The 17,968-nt window shown below is 49.2% G+C and overlaps 1 protein-coding gene across 5 annotated transcripts in view; it reads right to left on the minus strand.

Moving 5' to 3' along the window:
- Positions 1 to 17,968, minus strand: part of ccdc142 (coiled-coil domain containing 142) — a 93,381-nt gene that overhangs the window by 7,821 nt on the left and 67,592 nt on the right. For 4 of the 5 annotated variants that reach the window (XM_037262815.1, XM_037262816.1, XM_037262814.1 and 1 more), the window contains 3 exons: positions 16,039 to 16,216; positions 15,842 to 15,952; positions 15,039 to 15,139 (listed from right to left, as the gene is read on the minus strand). In XM_037262815.1, coding sequence (XP_037118710.1) covers positions 15,039 to 15,139; positions 15,842 to 15,952; positions 16,039 to 16,216 — 390 coding nt within the window. Of the gene's footprint in view, positions 1 to 15,038; positions 15,140 to 15,841; positions 15,953 to 16,038; positions 16,217 to 17,968 lie in introns of those variants that run through there. The other variant, XR_005099206.1, reaches the window with a different exon arrangement.

Below are 17,968 nucleotides of genomic sequence, written 5' to 3' on the forward strand. Positions count from 1 at the left end.
TCTATCGGACAATCAGTGAGCTGCAATCCACGCACACAGAGGGGGTTTTCATCATTGCTGGGGACTTCAACCAGGCTAGCATGAAGACTATTCTCCCTCATTTTTACCAACACGTGGATTTTCCAACTCGGGGAGAGAACACTCTGGACTTGGTTTACACCAATATAAAGGATGCATTCAGAGCAGCCCCCCACCCCCACCTCGGCTCTTCAGACCACCTATCTGTTATGCTAATCCCTGCATACAGGCCCCTGCGGATCAGAGCAAAACCCACAGTGAAGCAGGTGAGGGTGTGGTCTGAGGGGGCCATGGAGGCACTCCAGGACTGCTTTGAGTGCTCTGACTGGGACATGTTCAAGTCAGCAGCAACATATGACAATCAGATCGACATTGATGAGTACGCCATGACTGTGTCAGCCTACATCAACAAATGCTCCGAGGACGTCAGCACCACTAAGAACATCATCACCCGAGCCAACCAACGACCCTGGATGACTGAGGATGTACGTCATACGCTACGAGCACGGAACTCAGCCTTCAAGTCTGGCGACAAGGAGGCACTGAGGACAGCGAGAGCCAACTTGAACCGTGCCATCAGGCTAGCGAAGCGAAGCCACAGTCGGAAAATTCAGGATTTTTTCCACGACGCCAATAACACCAGGAGCATGTGGCAAGGCATACGGGCGATCACGGACTACAACTTACCCTCCCCCCTGGTGGGTGAGGTTGATGCTGACTTCCTAAATGGTCTAAATAACTTCTTTGGGCGTTTTGAGGCACTAAACAGCACTCCTGCAGTTAAAACTGTTCCCCACCAGGAAGAGGAGGCCCTCTGCCTTGACTCAGCCGACGTGTGGAAGACTCTGAGAAGAGTCAACCCACGTAAGGCCCCAGGCCCCGACAACATACCTGGGCGGGTGTTCAAGGAATGTGCAGGCCAGCTGGCTGGTGTCATCACAGACATTTTTAACATCTCGCTGGACCAAGCCAAAGTGCCAGTGTGCTTCAAGGCTGCCTCCATCATTCCGGTGCCGAAGAAACCTCAAATCACCTCATGGAATGACTACAGACCTGTGGCACTGACTCCCATCATGATGAAGTGCTTCGAAAGGCTGCTCAAAGATCACACCGTCTCCAGACTCCCCCCAACATTCGATCCGTTCCAGTTTGCCTACCGGCAGAACCGCTCTACTGAGGATGCCATCTCCTCCGTTCTTCACCTGAGCCTGGCTCACCTGGAGGAGAGGAACACCCACGTGCGGTTGCTGTTCCTGGACTTCAGCTCAGCGTTTAACACCATCATTCCACAACATCTGGTGGAAAAACTGGAACACCTGGGCTTCAGCACCCCCCTTCGGAACTGGCTGCTAGACTTCCTCACCAACAGACCTCAGTCAGTCCGGGTCGGACAGAACACCTCAGATGTCATCACCCTCAGCACAGGCTCCCCTCAGGGCTGCGTCCTGAGCCCCCTGCTGTTCACCCTGATGACACACGACTGCGCCCCCAGGTTCACCACCAATCACATCGTGAACTTTGCAGACGACACAACGGTGGTGGGCCTCATCAGGGACAACAACGACCTGGACTACAGAGAGGAGGTGGAGCAGTTGGTGGGCTGGTGCAGAGAAAATAGCCTGATCCTGAATGTGGAGAAGACGAAGGAGATCATCGTCGACTTCAGGAAGAACCAGCCTCACCACGCTCCACTGATCATCAACAGCTCAGCTGTGGAGGTGGTCAGCAGCACTAAATCCCTGGGAGTCCACATCACAGACGACCTCACCTGGACTGTGAACACCACAACACTGGTCAAGAGGGCACAGAAGCGCTTGTACTTCCTGCGGAGGATGAGGAGAGCCCACCTGCCCCCACCCATCATGAGGACGTTCTACCGAAGCACCATAGAGAGCATTCTGACAAGCTGTCTCTCGGTGTGGTGTGGAGGTTGCAGCGCCTCCGATTGGAAGAACCTGAGGAGAGTGGTGAGGACAACAGAGAGGATCATCGGGGCTCCTCTTCCCTCCATTCAGGACTTGTCATCCCAGCGCTGGGTGTCCCGAGCCCGTAATATTATCAGTGACCCATCACACCCCCACCATGGACTGTTCTCCCTGCTGCCCTCTGGGAAGAGGTTTCGCAGCATCCGCTGCAGGTCCACCAGGTTCTGCAATAGTTTTTTCCCTGCTGTCGTCAGACTGTTGAACATTCAAACGTAGCATTCCTCTGCACACTTGTAAATACTGCTTTTGTCTCCTGCACTGTTTACATACTTTATCACTGCTGCACTTTGTACTTTATAATTATCTTATTTCATATTTTTATATAGAATGTCACTTTTTAACCAGCCGAAATACCACTACATTGTTGAAAGCCGTATGCAACGAAATTTCGTTTTGTACACACCTAGTGTTGACAAAATGACAATAAAGTTCTGTCTAAGTCTAAGTCTATCTTTGAATGATCCAATGTTGTCCTAAATGACTGATGGTGATAAATAGAATGCACCTGTGTGTAATCAAGTCTCCGTATAAATGCACCTGCTCTTTGATAGTCTCAGGGTTCTGTTTAAAGCGCAGAGAGAACCATGAAGACAAAGGAACACACCAGGCAGGTCCGAGATACTGTTGTGGAGAAGTTTAAAGCCGGATTTGAATACAAACAGATTTCCCAAGATTTAAACATCTCAAGGAGCACTGTGCAAGCAATTATATTGAAATGGAAGGAGTATCAGACCACTGCAAATCTACCAAGACCCGGCCGTCCCTCCAAACTTTCATCTCAAAAAGGAGAAGACTGATCAGAGATGCAGCCAAGAGGCCCATGATCACTCTGGATGAACTGCAGATAACTACAGCTGAGGTGGGAGAGTCTGTCCATAGGACAACAATCAGTCGTGCACAGCACAAATCTGGCCTTTATGGAAGAGTGGCAAGAAGAAAGCCATTTCTCAAAGATATCCATAAAAAGTCTCATTTAAGGTTTGCCACAAGCCACCTGGGAGACACACCAAACATGTGGAAGAAGGTGCTCTGGTCGGATGAAACCAAAATCGAACTTTTTGGCCACAATGCAAAACGATATGTTTGGCGTAAAAGCAACACAGCTCATCACCCTGAACACACCATCCCCACTGTCAAACATGGTGGTGGCAGCATCATGGTTTGGGCCTGCTTTTCTTCAGCAGGGACAGGGAAGATGGCTAAAATTGATGGGAAGGTGGATGGAGCCAAATACAGGACCATTCTGGAAGAAAACCTGTTGGAGTCTGCAAAAGACCTGAGACTGGGACGGAGATTTATCTTCCAACAGGACAATGAACGAAAACCTAAAGCCAAATCTACAATGGAATGGTTCACAAATAGACCTGGATACCCAGGTGTTAGAATGGCCAAGTCAAAGTCCAGACCTGAATCCAATCGAGAATCTGTGCAAAGAGCTGAAGACTGCTGTTCACAAACGCTCTCCATCCAACCTCACTGAGCTCGAGCTGTTTTGCAAGGAAGAATGGGCAAGAATTCCAGTCTCTCGATGTGCAAAACTGATAGAGACATACCCCAAGCGACTTGCAGCTGTAATTGCAGCAAAAGGTGGCGCTACAAAGTATTAGCGCAAGGGGGCCGAATAATATTGCACGCCCCACTTTTCAGTTTTTTATTTGTTAAGAAAGTTTAAATTATCCAATAAATTTTGTTCCACTTCACGATTGTGTCCCACTTGTTGTTGATTCTTGACAAAAAATTAAACTTTTATATCTTTATGTTTGAAGCCTGAAATGTCGCGAAATGTTGAAAGGTTCAAGGGGGCCGAATACTTTCGCAAGGCACTGTACTTATCCTGCCCTCCAAATATGTTGAATATCAGAAGACAGTAAGCTCAACCACTTTCACTCATCAAGACTCTGAAGCCCAGGTTGAAGGTTGACTCCAGGTTTAATAACAAGGGAAAGGGTGAAACTGGGGGAATACAAACCAGCTTGTATAATCAGTCATATGAACTAAATGAATTAAATCAATATGAAATCTCAATCATGCCTTTAACATTCACAATATGAAATATGTATCATATCACTGTAACAAACGCACTGTTATCTTATAATCACTGTATAGTAACACAATCACTGTGTTTATTAATTGTATTTGTCTGTTTAAACTATGAATTATCCATCCATCCATCCATCCATCTTCTTCCGCTTATCCGGGGTCGGGTCGCGGGGGCAGCAGCTTCAGGAGGGACTCCCAGACTTCCCTCTCCCCAGCCACTTCATCTAGCTCATCCCGGGGGATCCCAAGGCGTTCCCAGGCCAGCCGAGAGACATAGTCTCTCCAGCGCGTCCTGGGTCGTCCCCGGGGTCTCCTACCGGTGGGACATGCCCGGAACACCTCCCCAGGGAGGCGTCCAGGAGGCATCCTGATGAGATGCCCGAGCCACCTCATCTGGCTCCTCTCAACGTGGAGGAGTAGCGACTCTACTCCGAGTCTCTCCCGGATGACCGAACTCCTCACCCTATCTCTAAGGGAGAGCCCGGACATCCTGCGGAGAAAACTCATTTCGGCCGCTTGTATCCGGGATCTCGTTCTTTCGGTCACGACCCATAGCTCGTGACCATAGGTGAGGGTAGGAGCGTAAATCGACCGGTAAATTGAGAGCTTTGCCTTTTGGCTCAGCTCTCTCTTTACCACGACGGACCGGTACAGAGTCCGCATTACTGCCGACGCTGCACCGATCCGCCTGTCGATCTCGCGCTCCATCCTCCCCTCACTCGTGAACAAGACCCCAAGATACTTAAACTCCTCCACTTGGGGCAGGATCTCATCCCCGATCCGGAGAGGGCATTCCACCCTTTTCCGATCGAGGACCATGGACTCGGATTTGGAGGTGCTGACCCTCATCCCGACCGCTTCACACTCGGCTGCGAACCGCTCCAGTGAGAGCTGGAGATCACGGCCTGAAGAAGCCAACAGCACCACGTCGTCTGCAAAAAGCAGAGACGCGATGCTGAGGTCCCCAAACCGGACACCCTCAACGCCTCGGCTGCGCCTAGAAATTCTGTCCATAAAAATTATGAACAGAATCGGTGACAAAGGGCAGCCTTGGCGGAGTCCAACCCTCACTGGGAACGAATCCGACTTACTGCCGGAAATGCGGACCACACTCTGGCATCGGTGATACAGGGACCGAACCGCCCTTATCAGTTGGCTCGGTACCCCGTACTCCCGAAGCACCCCCCACAGAACCTCCCGAGGGACACGGTCGAACGCCTTCTCCAAGTCCACAAAACACATGTGGACTGGTTGGGCGAACTCCCATGCACCCTCGAGGACCCTGTTGAGGGTGAAGAGCTGGTCCACTGTTCCACGGCCAGGACGAAAGCCACACTGTTCCTCCTGAATCCGAGGTTCGACCTCCCGACGGACCCTCCTCTCCAGCACCCCTGAATAGACCTTACCAGGGAGGCTGAGGAGTGTAATTCCCCTGTAATTGGAACACACCCTCCGGTCCCCCTTCTTAAAGAGGGGAACCACCACCCCAGTCTGCCAATCCAGAGGCACTGTCCCCGATGTCCACGCGATGCTGTAGAGACGTGTCAGCCATGACAGCCCCACAACATCCAGAGCCCTTAAGAAATCCGGGCGGATCTCATCCACCCCCGGGGCCTTGCCACCGAGGAGTTTTTTAACTACCTCAGTGACTTCAACCCCAGAGATTGGAGAGTCCGCCTCAGAGTCCCCAGGCCCTGCTTCCAAAATGGAAGGCGTGTCGGTGGAATTGAGGAGGTCTTCGAAGTATTCTCCCCACCGACACACGACGTCCCGAGTCGAGGTCAGCAGGACGCCATCTCCACTGTAAACAGTGTTGACGTTGCACTGCTTCCCCCTCCTGAGACGCCGGATGGTGGACCAGAATTTCCTCGAAGCCGTCCGGAAGTCATTCTCCATGGCCTCGCCGAACTCCTCCCACGCCCGGGTTTTTGCCTCAGCAACCGCCGAAGCCGCGTTCCGCTTGGCCATCCGGTACCTGTCAGCTGCCTCCGGAGTCCCGCAGGCCAAAACGGCCCGATAGGACTCCTTCTTCAGCTTGACGGCATCCCTTACCGCCGGTGTCCACCAGCGGGTTCGGGGATTGCCGCCACGACAGGCACCAATGACCTTACGGCCACAGCTCCGGTCGGCCGCCTCAACAATGGAGGCGCGGAACAAGGTCCACTCGGACTCAATGTCCCCCGCCTCCCCCGGGACGTGGGAAAAGCTCTGCCGGAGGTGGGAGTTGAAGCTCTTCCTGACAGGGGATTCCGCCAGACGTTCCCAGCAGACCCTCACAGAACGTTTGGGTCTGCCAGGTCGGACCGGCATCTTCCCCCACCATCGGAGCCAACCCACCACCAGGTGGTGATCAGTTGACAGCTCCGCCCCTCTCTTCGCCCGAGTGTCCAAAACATGCGGCCGCAAATCCGATGACACGACTACAAAGTCGATCATCGAACTGCGGCCTAGGGTGTCCTGGTGCCAAGTGCACACATGGACACCCTTATGTTTGAACATGGTGTTCATTATTGAAAATCCGTGTCGAGCACAGAAGTCCAACAATAGAACACCGCTCGGGTTCAGATCGGGGGGGCCGTTCCTCCCAATCACGCCCTTCCAGGTCTCACTGTCATTGCCCACGTGAGCATTGAAGTCACCCAGTAGAACGACGGAGTCCCCAGAAGGAGCGCTCTCCAGCACTTCCTCCAGGGACTCCAAGAAGGGTGGGTACTCTGAGCTGCCGTTTGGTGCATAGACACAAACAACAGTCAGGACCCGTCCCCCCACCCGAAGGCGGAGGGAGGCTACCCTCTCGTTCACCGGGGTGAACCCCAATGTGCAGGCGCCCAGCCGGGGGGCAATAAGTATACCCACACCTGCCCGACGCCTCTCACCGTGGGCAACTCCAGAGTGGAAGAGAGTCCAGCCCCTCTCGAGAGGGCTTGTACCGGAACCCAAACTGTGCGTGGAGGCAAGTCCGACTATATCTAGTCGGACCTTTTCTGCCTCGCACACCAGCTCGGGCTCCTTTCCAGCCAGAGAGGTGACATTCCATGTCCCAAGAGCCAGCTTCTGCAGCCGGGGATCAGACCGCCAAGGTCCCTGCCTTTGGCCGCCGCCCAGCTTGCAATGCACCCGACCCCTTTGGCCCCTCCCACAGGTGGTGAGCCCATGGGAAGGGGGACCCACGTTTCCTTTTCGGGCTGAGCCCGGCCGGGCCCCATGGGCGAAGGCCCGGCCACCAGACGCTCGCCTTCGAGCCCCGCCTCCAGGCCTGGCTCCAGAGGGGGGCCCCGGTGACCCGCGTCCGGGCGAGGGAAAACGTGATCCTAAATGGGAATGGAATCACGGCCACTTGCCGTTGACTTGGCACAATGTACAGTACGCTACTTTCGTACACTGAAAACATTTATTTATGAAATTATTCTATTATCATGTCTCCAAAAGACCACTCTTGAGTTTTTTTCACTGGATGAATGTGAAAAAAATAAAAAAAAAACGCTTGGAACATATTACACGAGCAGCTTTTCCAAAATGTTTGTATTTATATACTAGCTGTTTTTTTTTTTTTTTCCCTTCCCCCCCAAAAAGACCTTCATCCCATACTGTTTTTTTTTTTTTTTTGGTGGGGTGAATGTAATGTCAGGCAATTTAACTAACTAACTATGAATTAGTGAATCATTATTTATATATTTATTACACATTGACTATGGCCACAATAGGGCGACAGGAGACCGGCTAACCAACATGACGTTAGCTTTCCCAACAGATCGTCTAACATCACAGGAAACTATAATTTCAGAACTCAAAAGATGTATTTCGATACATAACTTCAAACAAAGGTATATACCAACGATGCCTTGTATAACACAAAATGTAGGCAGTAGTTTCGCCGAACTGCAGGAGAGAATAGAACAAGCAGCGTTTGCTTTCAACACCGTGCTGAAACGTGTGCTTACTGCCCCGGTTACTTCCTGATTCTAGTCACGTGACCTACTCTTAAAGGGCCAGTAAACTTTTACTAGAGTATCGTAACAATGATCACAGACTACAAAACAAAGACATGACACTCCCCGTCTGGCATTTTGCCACAACCTTAAAGGTCCATTAAACAGTTCTTACTGTTTCTTATCAGGGGCAAGAAGGAGGACCGTCTCGGAGATGGGACGCTGGTACAGTTTTGTCCCGTCTGTCTTGGAGACCTTGACCTCGACTTTACGTACCATGCCATCGTTGCTGGGGAAGACCTGAGTAATCAGTCCCAGAGGCCACTCGTTTCTCACGAGCTGATTGTCTTTGAGAAGGACAATGCTCCCAGGCTGAATGTCTGGGGTGAGAGCCTGCCACTTCTGTCGCGGCTGAAGTGATGCGAGGTATTGCTTCTTCCATCTATCCCAGAACGTTTGGGCCAGATGTTGGACTTGGCGCCACTGGGACTTGTCGAGGTCTTTGATCCACTCACCGACTGGGGCTGAAAGTACACTCACCTTCTGGGTGAGAAGGGTTGCTGGAGTAAGAATGAAAGGATCGTCCGGGTCAGTAGACACTGGAATCAGAGGTTTGGCGTTGATGATCGCAGCGACCTCTGCTATCAGTGTGGAGAGTGCTTCGTGGCTGAGTCTCGAAGTTGCAAGTTGGAGGATCACTGAGTCCAGGATCTTTCGTGCTACTCCAATCATCCTCTCCCATGAACCACCCATGTGAGAGGTGTGTGGAACGTTGAACTTCCATGCACATCCTTGGTCCAGGAGGAACTTCTCGACCGAAGCGTTGTCGACGTTCGAGGGGATCTTCGGCTCTTTACAAGCGCCGACAAAATTGGTTCCTCGATCGTAACGGATGAGCTTCACAGGGCCCCTGACGGCAAGGAAACGCCGGAGGGAGTTGATGAAGCTTGAGGTGTCTAAGGATTCAATGACTTCGATGTGGACGGCTCGTACACTCATGCACATAAATAACACTGCCCACTGCTTACTGTGAGCGAGGCCACCTCTTGTACGGCGTGAAGATACGGTCCATGGTCCGAACACATCAATGCCCATGTTTGTGAATGGTAGAGAGGCGGTCCGGCGGATGGTCGGCCATCTTCTCTGTTTGGGGGGTGCCACGCAGTTTGCGACATGTGACACACCCGTGGATCATGCTGCTCACACGCCTTTTGCTGCCACTTATCCAGAAACCGGCGGCCCGCACAGCGCCCTCAGTGAACAGTCGTCCCTGATGTTTTGTCTTCTCATGGTGGTGTCGAACCAAGAGCGTTGCTATGTGATGTTTGCCAGGTGTGAGACCAACAGCGTCGATGAAGGAATCTAAGGTTTTGAGAGGGCTGTCTTTAGAAAGTTTCTCCTTCTTTCGCAGACAGGCGTACTCATGAGGGTAGATCTCCTCTTGAACTGCCCGGATGATGGTTCTTTTAGACTGAGAGAGTTCGTCGATTGAGATTGTTGCGTGGCAGTGATGCCAACCTTTGCAGCCACTAGCTTCGGTTGTAGAACTCTTCTAGAAACAACGAGCAACATGGGTTAGGCGAGCTATGGCGTGGGTCAACGATGTCCAACTTGAAAACTTGGAGAAGCGCTGAGACCCGAGTTGTTTGCTCAACATGGTTGTGCTCATAGTCGACACTAGGGGACGGATGTCTGGATCTGATGAAGGATTCACCAGCTCAAAGGAGTCTTCTTCAGGCTGGACCTTAAGGGCTGCTTCAGGAACGCAGGTCCAGACAGCCAGCTAGAGTCTGAGAGACATGCAGCAGTAACGGACCTCGTGGCGATATCTGAAGGATTCAGTTCCGTAGACACGTGCTGCCACTGCTCGGGCGAGAGGACCTCCTTATCCGCAGGACTCGGTTACTCAAGGATGAGAATCTTCTGCGGATCTGCGGATTTCCGTTATTTTTTCCGTCGGGAGGATCATTTTCGTGAATCGTGTAGATCCGTTGAGATATGGGGGGGACAAGTAGTACGGGATCAGGAACTGCTTCAGATGGGCATGGCTCGAGAGCAGCGTCATCTTACAACGCGGAATACAAAGACGCTCTTAAAGCAATGCGACAGTGAGCGCCCGGCGCGCTGCGGTTGCGCGATCGGACTGAATTAAGCTCCCTGCGCACTGAGGTCCACTTAAATTTTGGAAAGGACATCAGGACTTTAAAAATATTTTCTATATTTCAGCGACGGCTCTGTCACAATAATGTGATCAGCGCGGTGCAGTTGCGCGTTCGGCGGTGTGCTGCAGTTGCGCGATCGGACAAAAATGCGCAAATGAAAAAAATGCTTAAAAAAGTCTTGGAACGGATTAAAAAAAATCCATTATTTGTAATGGGAAAAATAGATTCGTAATTCGACCGATTCGCTTCTTGAACCGCCTTCTGGAACGGGTTGTGGTCGAAAACCGATGCTTGACTGTATTATATTCACCTTGGTAGCCCACCAAGCAGGAATACTATTTTAACAAAACTGTTGAAATTGAGCAATGAAATTAATGGTTTTGGGGTTGCTATACTGCCAAAATCCAGGGGTTTCCAAGGAGCTTTTCCCCCTGAGCCCCCTCCGGGGCGTTGCCCGTGGCCCCCTGCGGCCCAGGTCTTTGAAGTCTGTAGCGTGGTCTCGGGCTGGGAAGGCCTCCATTGTTTGAGGCGATTTTATGCAGGCGCAAGTTTGATTCTGAGAGAGTGTCTTGCGTTCTCTTGAGCAGGTCCACTGCTGCTTGCACTGTAGGGAACGACTTCAAGCCGTCATCCACATAAAAGTCCCGTTTGACAAACTGTTTGACGTCGGGGTCCCCGTTCTCTGTGCTCTGCCGGAAGCAGTAGATGGCTACCGCAAGGGAGGGACTATTCCCGAATACGTGGACCCTCATGCGGTACTCGAGAATATATTTGGATGGGCCGTTGTCCCGGAACCACAGGAACCTCAGGAAGTTGCGGTCCTCTTTCCTGACGAGGAAACAGTGGAACATTTGTTCGATGTCCGCTGTCACTGCCACGGCCTCCTTCCGGAACCTGAGAAGTACCCCGAGCAGGGTATTGTTAAGGTCGGGCCCGGTCAGCAGAACATTATTCAGTGAGACTCCTCCGTGCTGGGCGCTTGAGTCGAACACCACACGGATGCTGCCGGGCTTCTTTGGATGATAAACGTCGAAGGTTGGAAAGTACCAACGTTCTTCGTCCTCCTTCAGAGGAGGGGCCACTTCTGCGTGTTTGTTCCGAAAGACCTTCTCCATGAAGGTGAGGAAATGCTGTTTCATCGCTGGTTTCCTTTCAAGACTCCGTCTCAGTGATGAAAGTCGATTTGTGGCCTGGACTTTGTTGTCAGGGAGGCGACGCCTTGGTGACTTAAATGGAAGCGGGGCCACCCAGCTATTATCTTTGTCTTTCTTTAGGTTCCTTTCCATGATGTTCAGGAACGAGAGGTCGTCAATGGAGGGAGCCACCTTATTATCATCCTTTGTTTGTTGAAACACTGTAGAACCCAGCTGGTCGGTTTCTCTGTTGCAGGTAAGTTTCTCTGTCGACTGTAGCTTAGGATGATCGGAGCTTGGAATTGACTGTACCTCTCTTTCACCTGAAGGACGTTCGGGCAGGGTTCGAAGATGGAGGGGCGTTTCTGCTCTGTAGTCCTGGTCTACAGGGCGTTTATGGTGTCAGGGTTGTGAACCCCTCCCAAACACACATTTCCGACGATCACCCATCCAAGGTCGAGTTTCTGGGCGAATGAAGCATCTCTTGGACCGTGCACCTGCTCACGGACTTTATGGGCCGTGATGAATTCTCGCCCAAGGGAAGCATTATGGGGGTGCTCTGTTCAAGTTCTGGGATGAGATGAGCGATTGGTTTCAGGTGTGGGTGGTTGGATGCAGCATTCGGAGTTGGTATCTCGGATCTGTTGTTTGGGATGTCGTTGCATTCTACAAGGCTTGGTAGGGGAAGCCTAACTTTGCCGTTCATGGATTTGATTTGGTGGCCCGAAGCTCTTCTCCCAATGGTTTCTGTCACTCCAGAGCATGTGCGGAGAGAGTATGGAGAAGGGGGTCCTTGGACATTGAAGGTGTCGAAGAACTCGGAACGAGCCAAGAATCTGTTGCTGTGTTCATCGATGATTGCGTAGACCTTTGTCGCTTTCTCACGATGGTTGACAGGGTAGATCCTGACAAGGCAGATTTTAGAGCATGATCTGTCACTCTGATCGCCACCGCAGACATCATCGGTGCAATTGCTTGTGACCTCCGATGGAGCTGTAGGGGCTGGCTCCCCGCCATGCTCTGTAGTGGGGGCTGGCTCCCTGGTCTGCGATACTGGTCCAGGGTGAAGTGCAGAGTCATGTTTCTCACTCCCGCATTCAATACATGTGGCTGTGTACTTGCAGTCCTGGGCCATGTGCTTAGTAGACGTGCAACATTTAAAGCAGATTCTGTGCTCTTTCAGGAACGCTCTCCTCTCCTCTATGGGTTTCTCCCGGAAAGCCCGATATTTCCTTAACAGGTGGGGCTTTTTGTGAATAGGGCACTGACGATCGGGGTTCTTGGCTCCAGCGCTGCGTTCCGTAGCACTGACGTCTGTCTTGTGGACTGACTGAGATCTCCCTTTGTCTGTGCATTTTCGTGTTCTTGCTTGGTTCAGGAATGTCCGTTTGGCTAATGGGCTTGAAGCTCGGGTCATTCATGATTTTAGCCTGATGGAAGATGAAGTCCACGAAAATTCCGAAGGGGGGGAATGAAACTCCATAACGTTCTTTGTAGCTGAATCCAATAGTCCGCCACTTCTCTTGCAGGCTAAAGGACAGCCTTTGAACCAGGGGACTTATTCCTCTGGCTGTGTCTAGGTACTGAAGGCCTGGAAGGGTTCCGTCTGCCTTGGCTGCTCTTAATTCCATTAAGAGGTCACTGAGCTCATGGAGCTTTTCACAGTCTTTGTTGGTGATTTTTGGGAAATTGTTGATGCGTTGGAAGAGAGCCTCTTCGACTACTTCAGGGGCTCCGTAGCATGCGTCCAGTCTGTCCCATGTCATCTGGAGTCCTCGTTGGGGGTGATTGCCATTGACATCCCTGATACGTTTTGCATGCTCTCCCGACTCTTTCCCGAGGCACTTGACCAGTAGATCCATCTCCTCGCTGGGAGTGAGATTGAGTCCTCTCACTGCGTTTTGAAAGGACAGTCGCCAAGCTCTGTAGCTTGCAGGCTTGTCGTTGAATGGAGTCATACCTGTAGTGACCAGCTCGCGACAGGCGAAATATCTGACGTCGTTGATACCTGATTGGTCGTGCTGGTTGCTTTGAGGTGTGTAGTTGGGCACGGTAGGACGTGATGGACCCCGGTATCTGGATGTAGCTGTATATGTGCCCTGATGGCCCTGTGTATCTCTTGGAATAATAGATGTGATAGGGGCATGTTGTTGTGGCCAATGAGCTGGTAATCTGTTCGCTGGTGTATAGGTGAGGTTGGCATCGGCCGGACCATTCTCTGATATGAGCCGTGGAGCTGTAATAGAGTTACCTGGCACAGTATCTGCACGTAGATATGAATCGTCACCTTGCGGGGGAAGATAAGGTGCTGATGCAGACTCTACGTGTAGCCATCTTGCCTCGTCGTGAGTGTAGATGTGGTGCCATTGTTGGCTCTGTGAATCGCTGTCCAGGCTCGTCTTGAGAAAATGGTTGTGATGCCAAGGTTAGCTGAGTACGTAGCTGAACAGGCTCATCCTGGGAGAGTACATGTGGCGGCGCTGGGGGCTCTGTGTATAGCTGGTTAGTGTCATCCTGAGTGAGAAGGTGCGGAGGCGGGTTGGATAATACGTTTAGCAGGTCAGTTTCGGTAAGAGCGTATTCTTCCAGCGCGGCGGTTGAATGCTCCTTGGACTGCTGAGCGACATATTCTCTGGTCCGTTCCAGTGGGTTAAAGGGATTCTCATCAAGTTGAATCTTCCTGCTACCTCGCTCACTACCGTTGATGCTAGCCGCTGCTTCTAGAGCCTCTGCTTTGGCCTCAGCCGCAGCCACGTTTTTCTCTAATGATAGCTTCTCCATGCGTGCCTCTAATTGTGCCTTTTCCATTTTCAGAATCATTTCTTTATCTGTGAAGGAAAGGAGTACTTTCGCTGCCTCGGCTTCGGCGCGGGCCATGGCAGCAACATTGCCAGAGGATGCTTTTGTAGAACATGATTTGTAAGATTTAGACTTCAGTGACTGTTCTTTTTGTCCATCCATAGTCTGAGTTTGGCGTTTAACTTTGTTCCCTTCTGCGATGAAGACGTTTCACTATCCTGCCATCCAAATATGTTGAATATCCGAAGACAGTAAGCTCAACCACTTTCACTCATCAAGACTCTTGAAGCCCAGGTTGAAGGTTGACTCCAGGTTTAATAACAAGGGAAAGGGTGAAACTGGGGGAATACAAACCACCTTGTATAATCAGTCATATGAACTAAATGAATTAAATCAATATGAAATCTCAATGATGCCTTTAACATTCACAATATGAAATATGTATCATGTGACTGTAACAAACGAACTGTTATCTTATGAATCACTGTATAGTAACACAATCACTGTGTTTATTAATTGTATTTGTCTGTTTAAACTATGAATTAGTGAATCATTATTTATATATTTATTACACATGAACACATTGACTATGGCCACTATAGGGCGACAGGAGACTGGCTAACCAACATGACGTTAGCTTTCCCAACAGATCGTCTAACATCACAGGAAACTATAATTTCAAAACTCAAAAGATGTATTTTGATACATAACTTAAAACAAAGGTACATACCAACGATGCCTTGTATAACACAAAATGTAGGCAGTAGATTTGCCGAACTGCAGGAGAAAATGGAACAAGCAGTGTTCGCTTTCAACACCGTGCTGAAACGTATGCTTACTGCCCCGCTTACTTCCTGATTCTAGTCACGTGACCTACTCTTAAAGGGCCAGTAGATTTTTACTAGAGTATCGTAACAATGATCACAGACTATAAAACAAAGACATGACAATACTTGATAGTACCCAACTCACAGCAGCGTATGAAAGGCTCCCAGGTACTGCTCTGCAGATATGGTCTGACCTGTGGCTGCTGAAGTAGACATAATACCGCAGAGTCCACTTGTTGAAATACTCTGTAGAAAGACAAGGGAAATAACCAACCTACTCATCAAAACTGTTTCAGAAACATCAGTCCAGTTTCACATACTGATTCATTATACATATGTGATACTTTCTTAAAATTTGATAATGAGTTGTACAGGTGTTAAAGTGAGTCGAACAAAAATAATTAAACTTTTAAATTATTAGCTCGGGTATAGTTAAATCATCTCAATTAAGGTCTAGAACAGGTGTCACCAATGTGGTATGTGGACACCAGGTAGCCCCCAAGGATCACTTGAGTAGCTCGTGGGCTGTCACTAAGAATACCTCCAGTCAGTTGCCAGTAAGCTGTATCAAATCTTATTTTGGTGCTATTTTTTAATCATACTTGCATTAGTATAAATGTGTTTGGAATATTTGGGGTAGGAAAAATAGTATAGATCAAAAGCATTTCTGCGAATGACCAAATCATAGCGTTCATGAAGAAATGTTAGCAGGAGAAACAAGAATGAGGGGCTAATCTACCTCCAAACTAGAGCAAATTTGCTCTAATTGTGAGTATCAAACCAATATGTCTTTGCATTAATCAGTACCCCAAAGATGAGCTCTCAGTTTCATAAAGTTTGCTGACTTCTGGTCTAGAATATGGGGCAACCTGGCAAATCCTTCCTATTGTTAAAGGTGGTTGGCACACTAGTTTGTAAAAGTTAAGTTACACCAAGGCATGAGGTTACCTAAGGCTGAGTAGTTGCTGAAGGAGTTCCTCTGGCAGGCCATATCTGTCAGAGGAGATAAATTCTCTGATAGAGTCAAAGTCATGCTTCAGTTGAAGCGCTCCCTGTACACTAAGGAGGAAGTAAAATACATGATACATATATTATTTAGTGTATATTCTTTTTAGGTTGGTAACCTGATTGTCAGAGGAATATACCTGAATTTTATCCGTTGTTTCAGGATGTGTTCCATCCATGCCTCCATAAAAGCCGTCATAGTTAAACTTAGAGCCTGCACGCGGACATCATCAGACAGTAATGCCACACCCTCCAAAACCTGACCAATCACATTCTGAGCAGCTTCTGATGCATACTCACTGGGAGTAATAGGAAAGCCTGGTGACCAAAAGAAAGTGTCAATTCAATTCACAGCCACCCATCTGAATGGAAAGTATTTCATAATAGAAGAGACTGCCGTCATACAAAATATAATTCATGAGGATTATTTGGGCGGTGGATGTTCTAACCTAAGTGCCTTCTATCGGTTAAATTTCTGCCTCCAGCTAATCACGCACGGTTCTTCATGTTCTGTGAATAACCTTTTAGAAACTGGATATGCCAGCCAGTCTGTATCAAATTATACTGACTGGCATATGGAATGACTGAGAATTCCGACCACTGGTCTTGAGAAATAATCAGAATCAATCTTTATTTGCCAAGTTTGAGCATGCCAAACAAGGAATTTGATTCCGGTACATCTCGGCCTCTGTACAAGATTTGGGTAGGTAACAACATTCAGGACAACATGTGCAAAAATGGACAATTATTCTAAAACATCCCCTGATCTTAAACTCCCAGGAGGGCAAGGAAAAACTCAAAACTCCTACTAGGGGAAATGAGAAACCTTGAGAAGAGACCACAGATGGGAGGATCCCTCTTCCAGGATGACCAGGCTGCAATGTATGCAGAGAGGACACAGTACACGTAATATGGACAATCCAAAGGTAAAGCATAAAGGCACCAAAACCCCATCTGCTCAGAATCATGACACAATCGGACAACACCCAACCTCTGACTTTTCATTGTAAAGAGTATAATCGTTGCAGGAACCAGTGAAGCTCTAGAAAATGGGAACAATTTTGTACTCCATGCAGCCCTTCCAATAAGAAAAAAAATCATGTCTGTCTGTCTGTCTGTCTGTCTGTCTGTCTGTCTGTCTGTCTGTCTGTCTGTCTGTCTGTCTGTCTGTCTGTCTGTCTGTCTGTCTATATGTATGTATGTATGTATGTATGTATGTATGTATGTATGTATAAATATGGAGTAAAACAATGTTTTCTATTTATTAGACATGGCAGCTATTGAGGGATATGTCAACGATTCTGACTGAGGGGGAATAATTATAAAAATATCATTCGCCAGACAGCCAATCTAAAAACTCTGAGGCATAATGCCATAAAATACTTGCTTATGAGAGCAGTTAAAACGTCATCAAAACAAACATTTTAGTTTCACATTCAGCACAACTACAGTGCCAGCATATCGTGAAAATTCATCATTTTTAGTTTCATTTTACAATTCATATCCTCTGGACTAAGTTAGAAGAAAGGATACAGTAATGTGTGAAATACTTGAACACAAGGGGGATTTTTTCTGTGGCTTTGCATCATATTAAAGAAGCTGTATCATGCTTCTTTAACTTTTCCACAGTCAATTATAGACAATATTACCTCTGGGACAATAGCAATTAAATTTCTGATGAAACAAGTTATTTTGGTGGGGATTTTCCTAACCTGGAAGCAAGATAACTGGGCAATGTTCCCTCTAATTTTTCATGTATCTGGGCATAGACACACGCTCCCTGAGCAAACTGAGGACTACAGTGAGCAACATCAGGTCGCTTCGCGGGGGGGGGGGGGGGGGGGGGGGGGGGGTTGCAAATGGGACGTCCAACGCAGCGTGTTCGTTTCGCTTCGGGGGGCGGGGGATGTTTATGCGCTGGATAGATTTCTTGTGCGCTGAGAACGTGCGGGCAGTGCGCGATTGCGCACGCGCGCAGCTTAGAGGGAACATTGCAACTGGGTCACTAAAACCCCACCTACACTGTACTCACACAGGCTCGTCATTACACTCGAAGTGTGTTCAGTGAGC

This window comes from Syngnathus acus, chromosome 10 (genome assembly GCF_901709675.1).
Source record: "Syngnathus acus chromosome 10, fSynAcu1.2, whole genome shotgun sequence".
Taxonomy (NCBI): domain Eukaryota; kingdom Metazoa; phylum Chordata; class Actinopteri; order Syngnathiformes; family Syngnathidae; genus Syngnathus; species Syngnathus acus.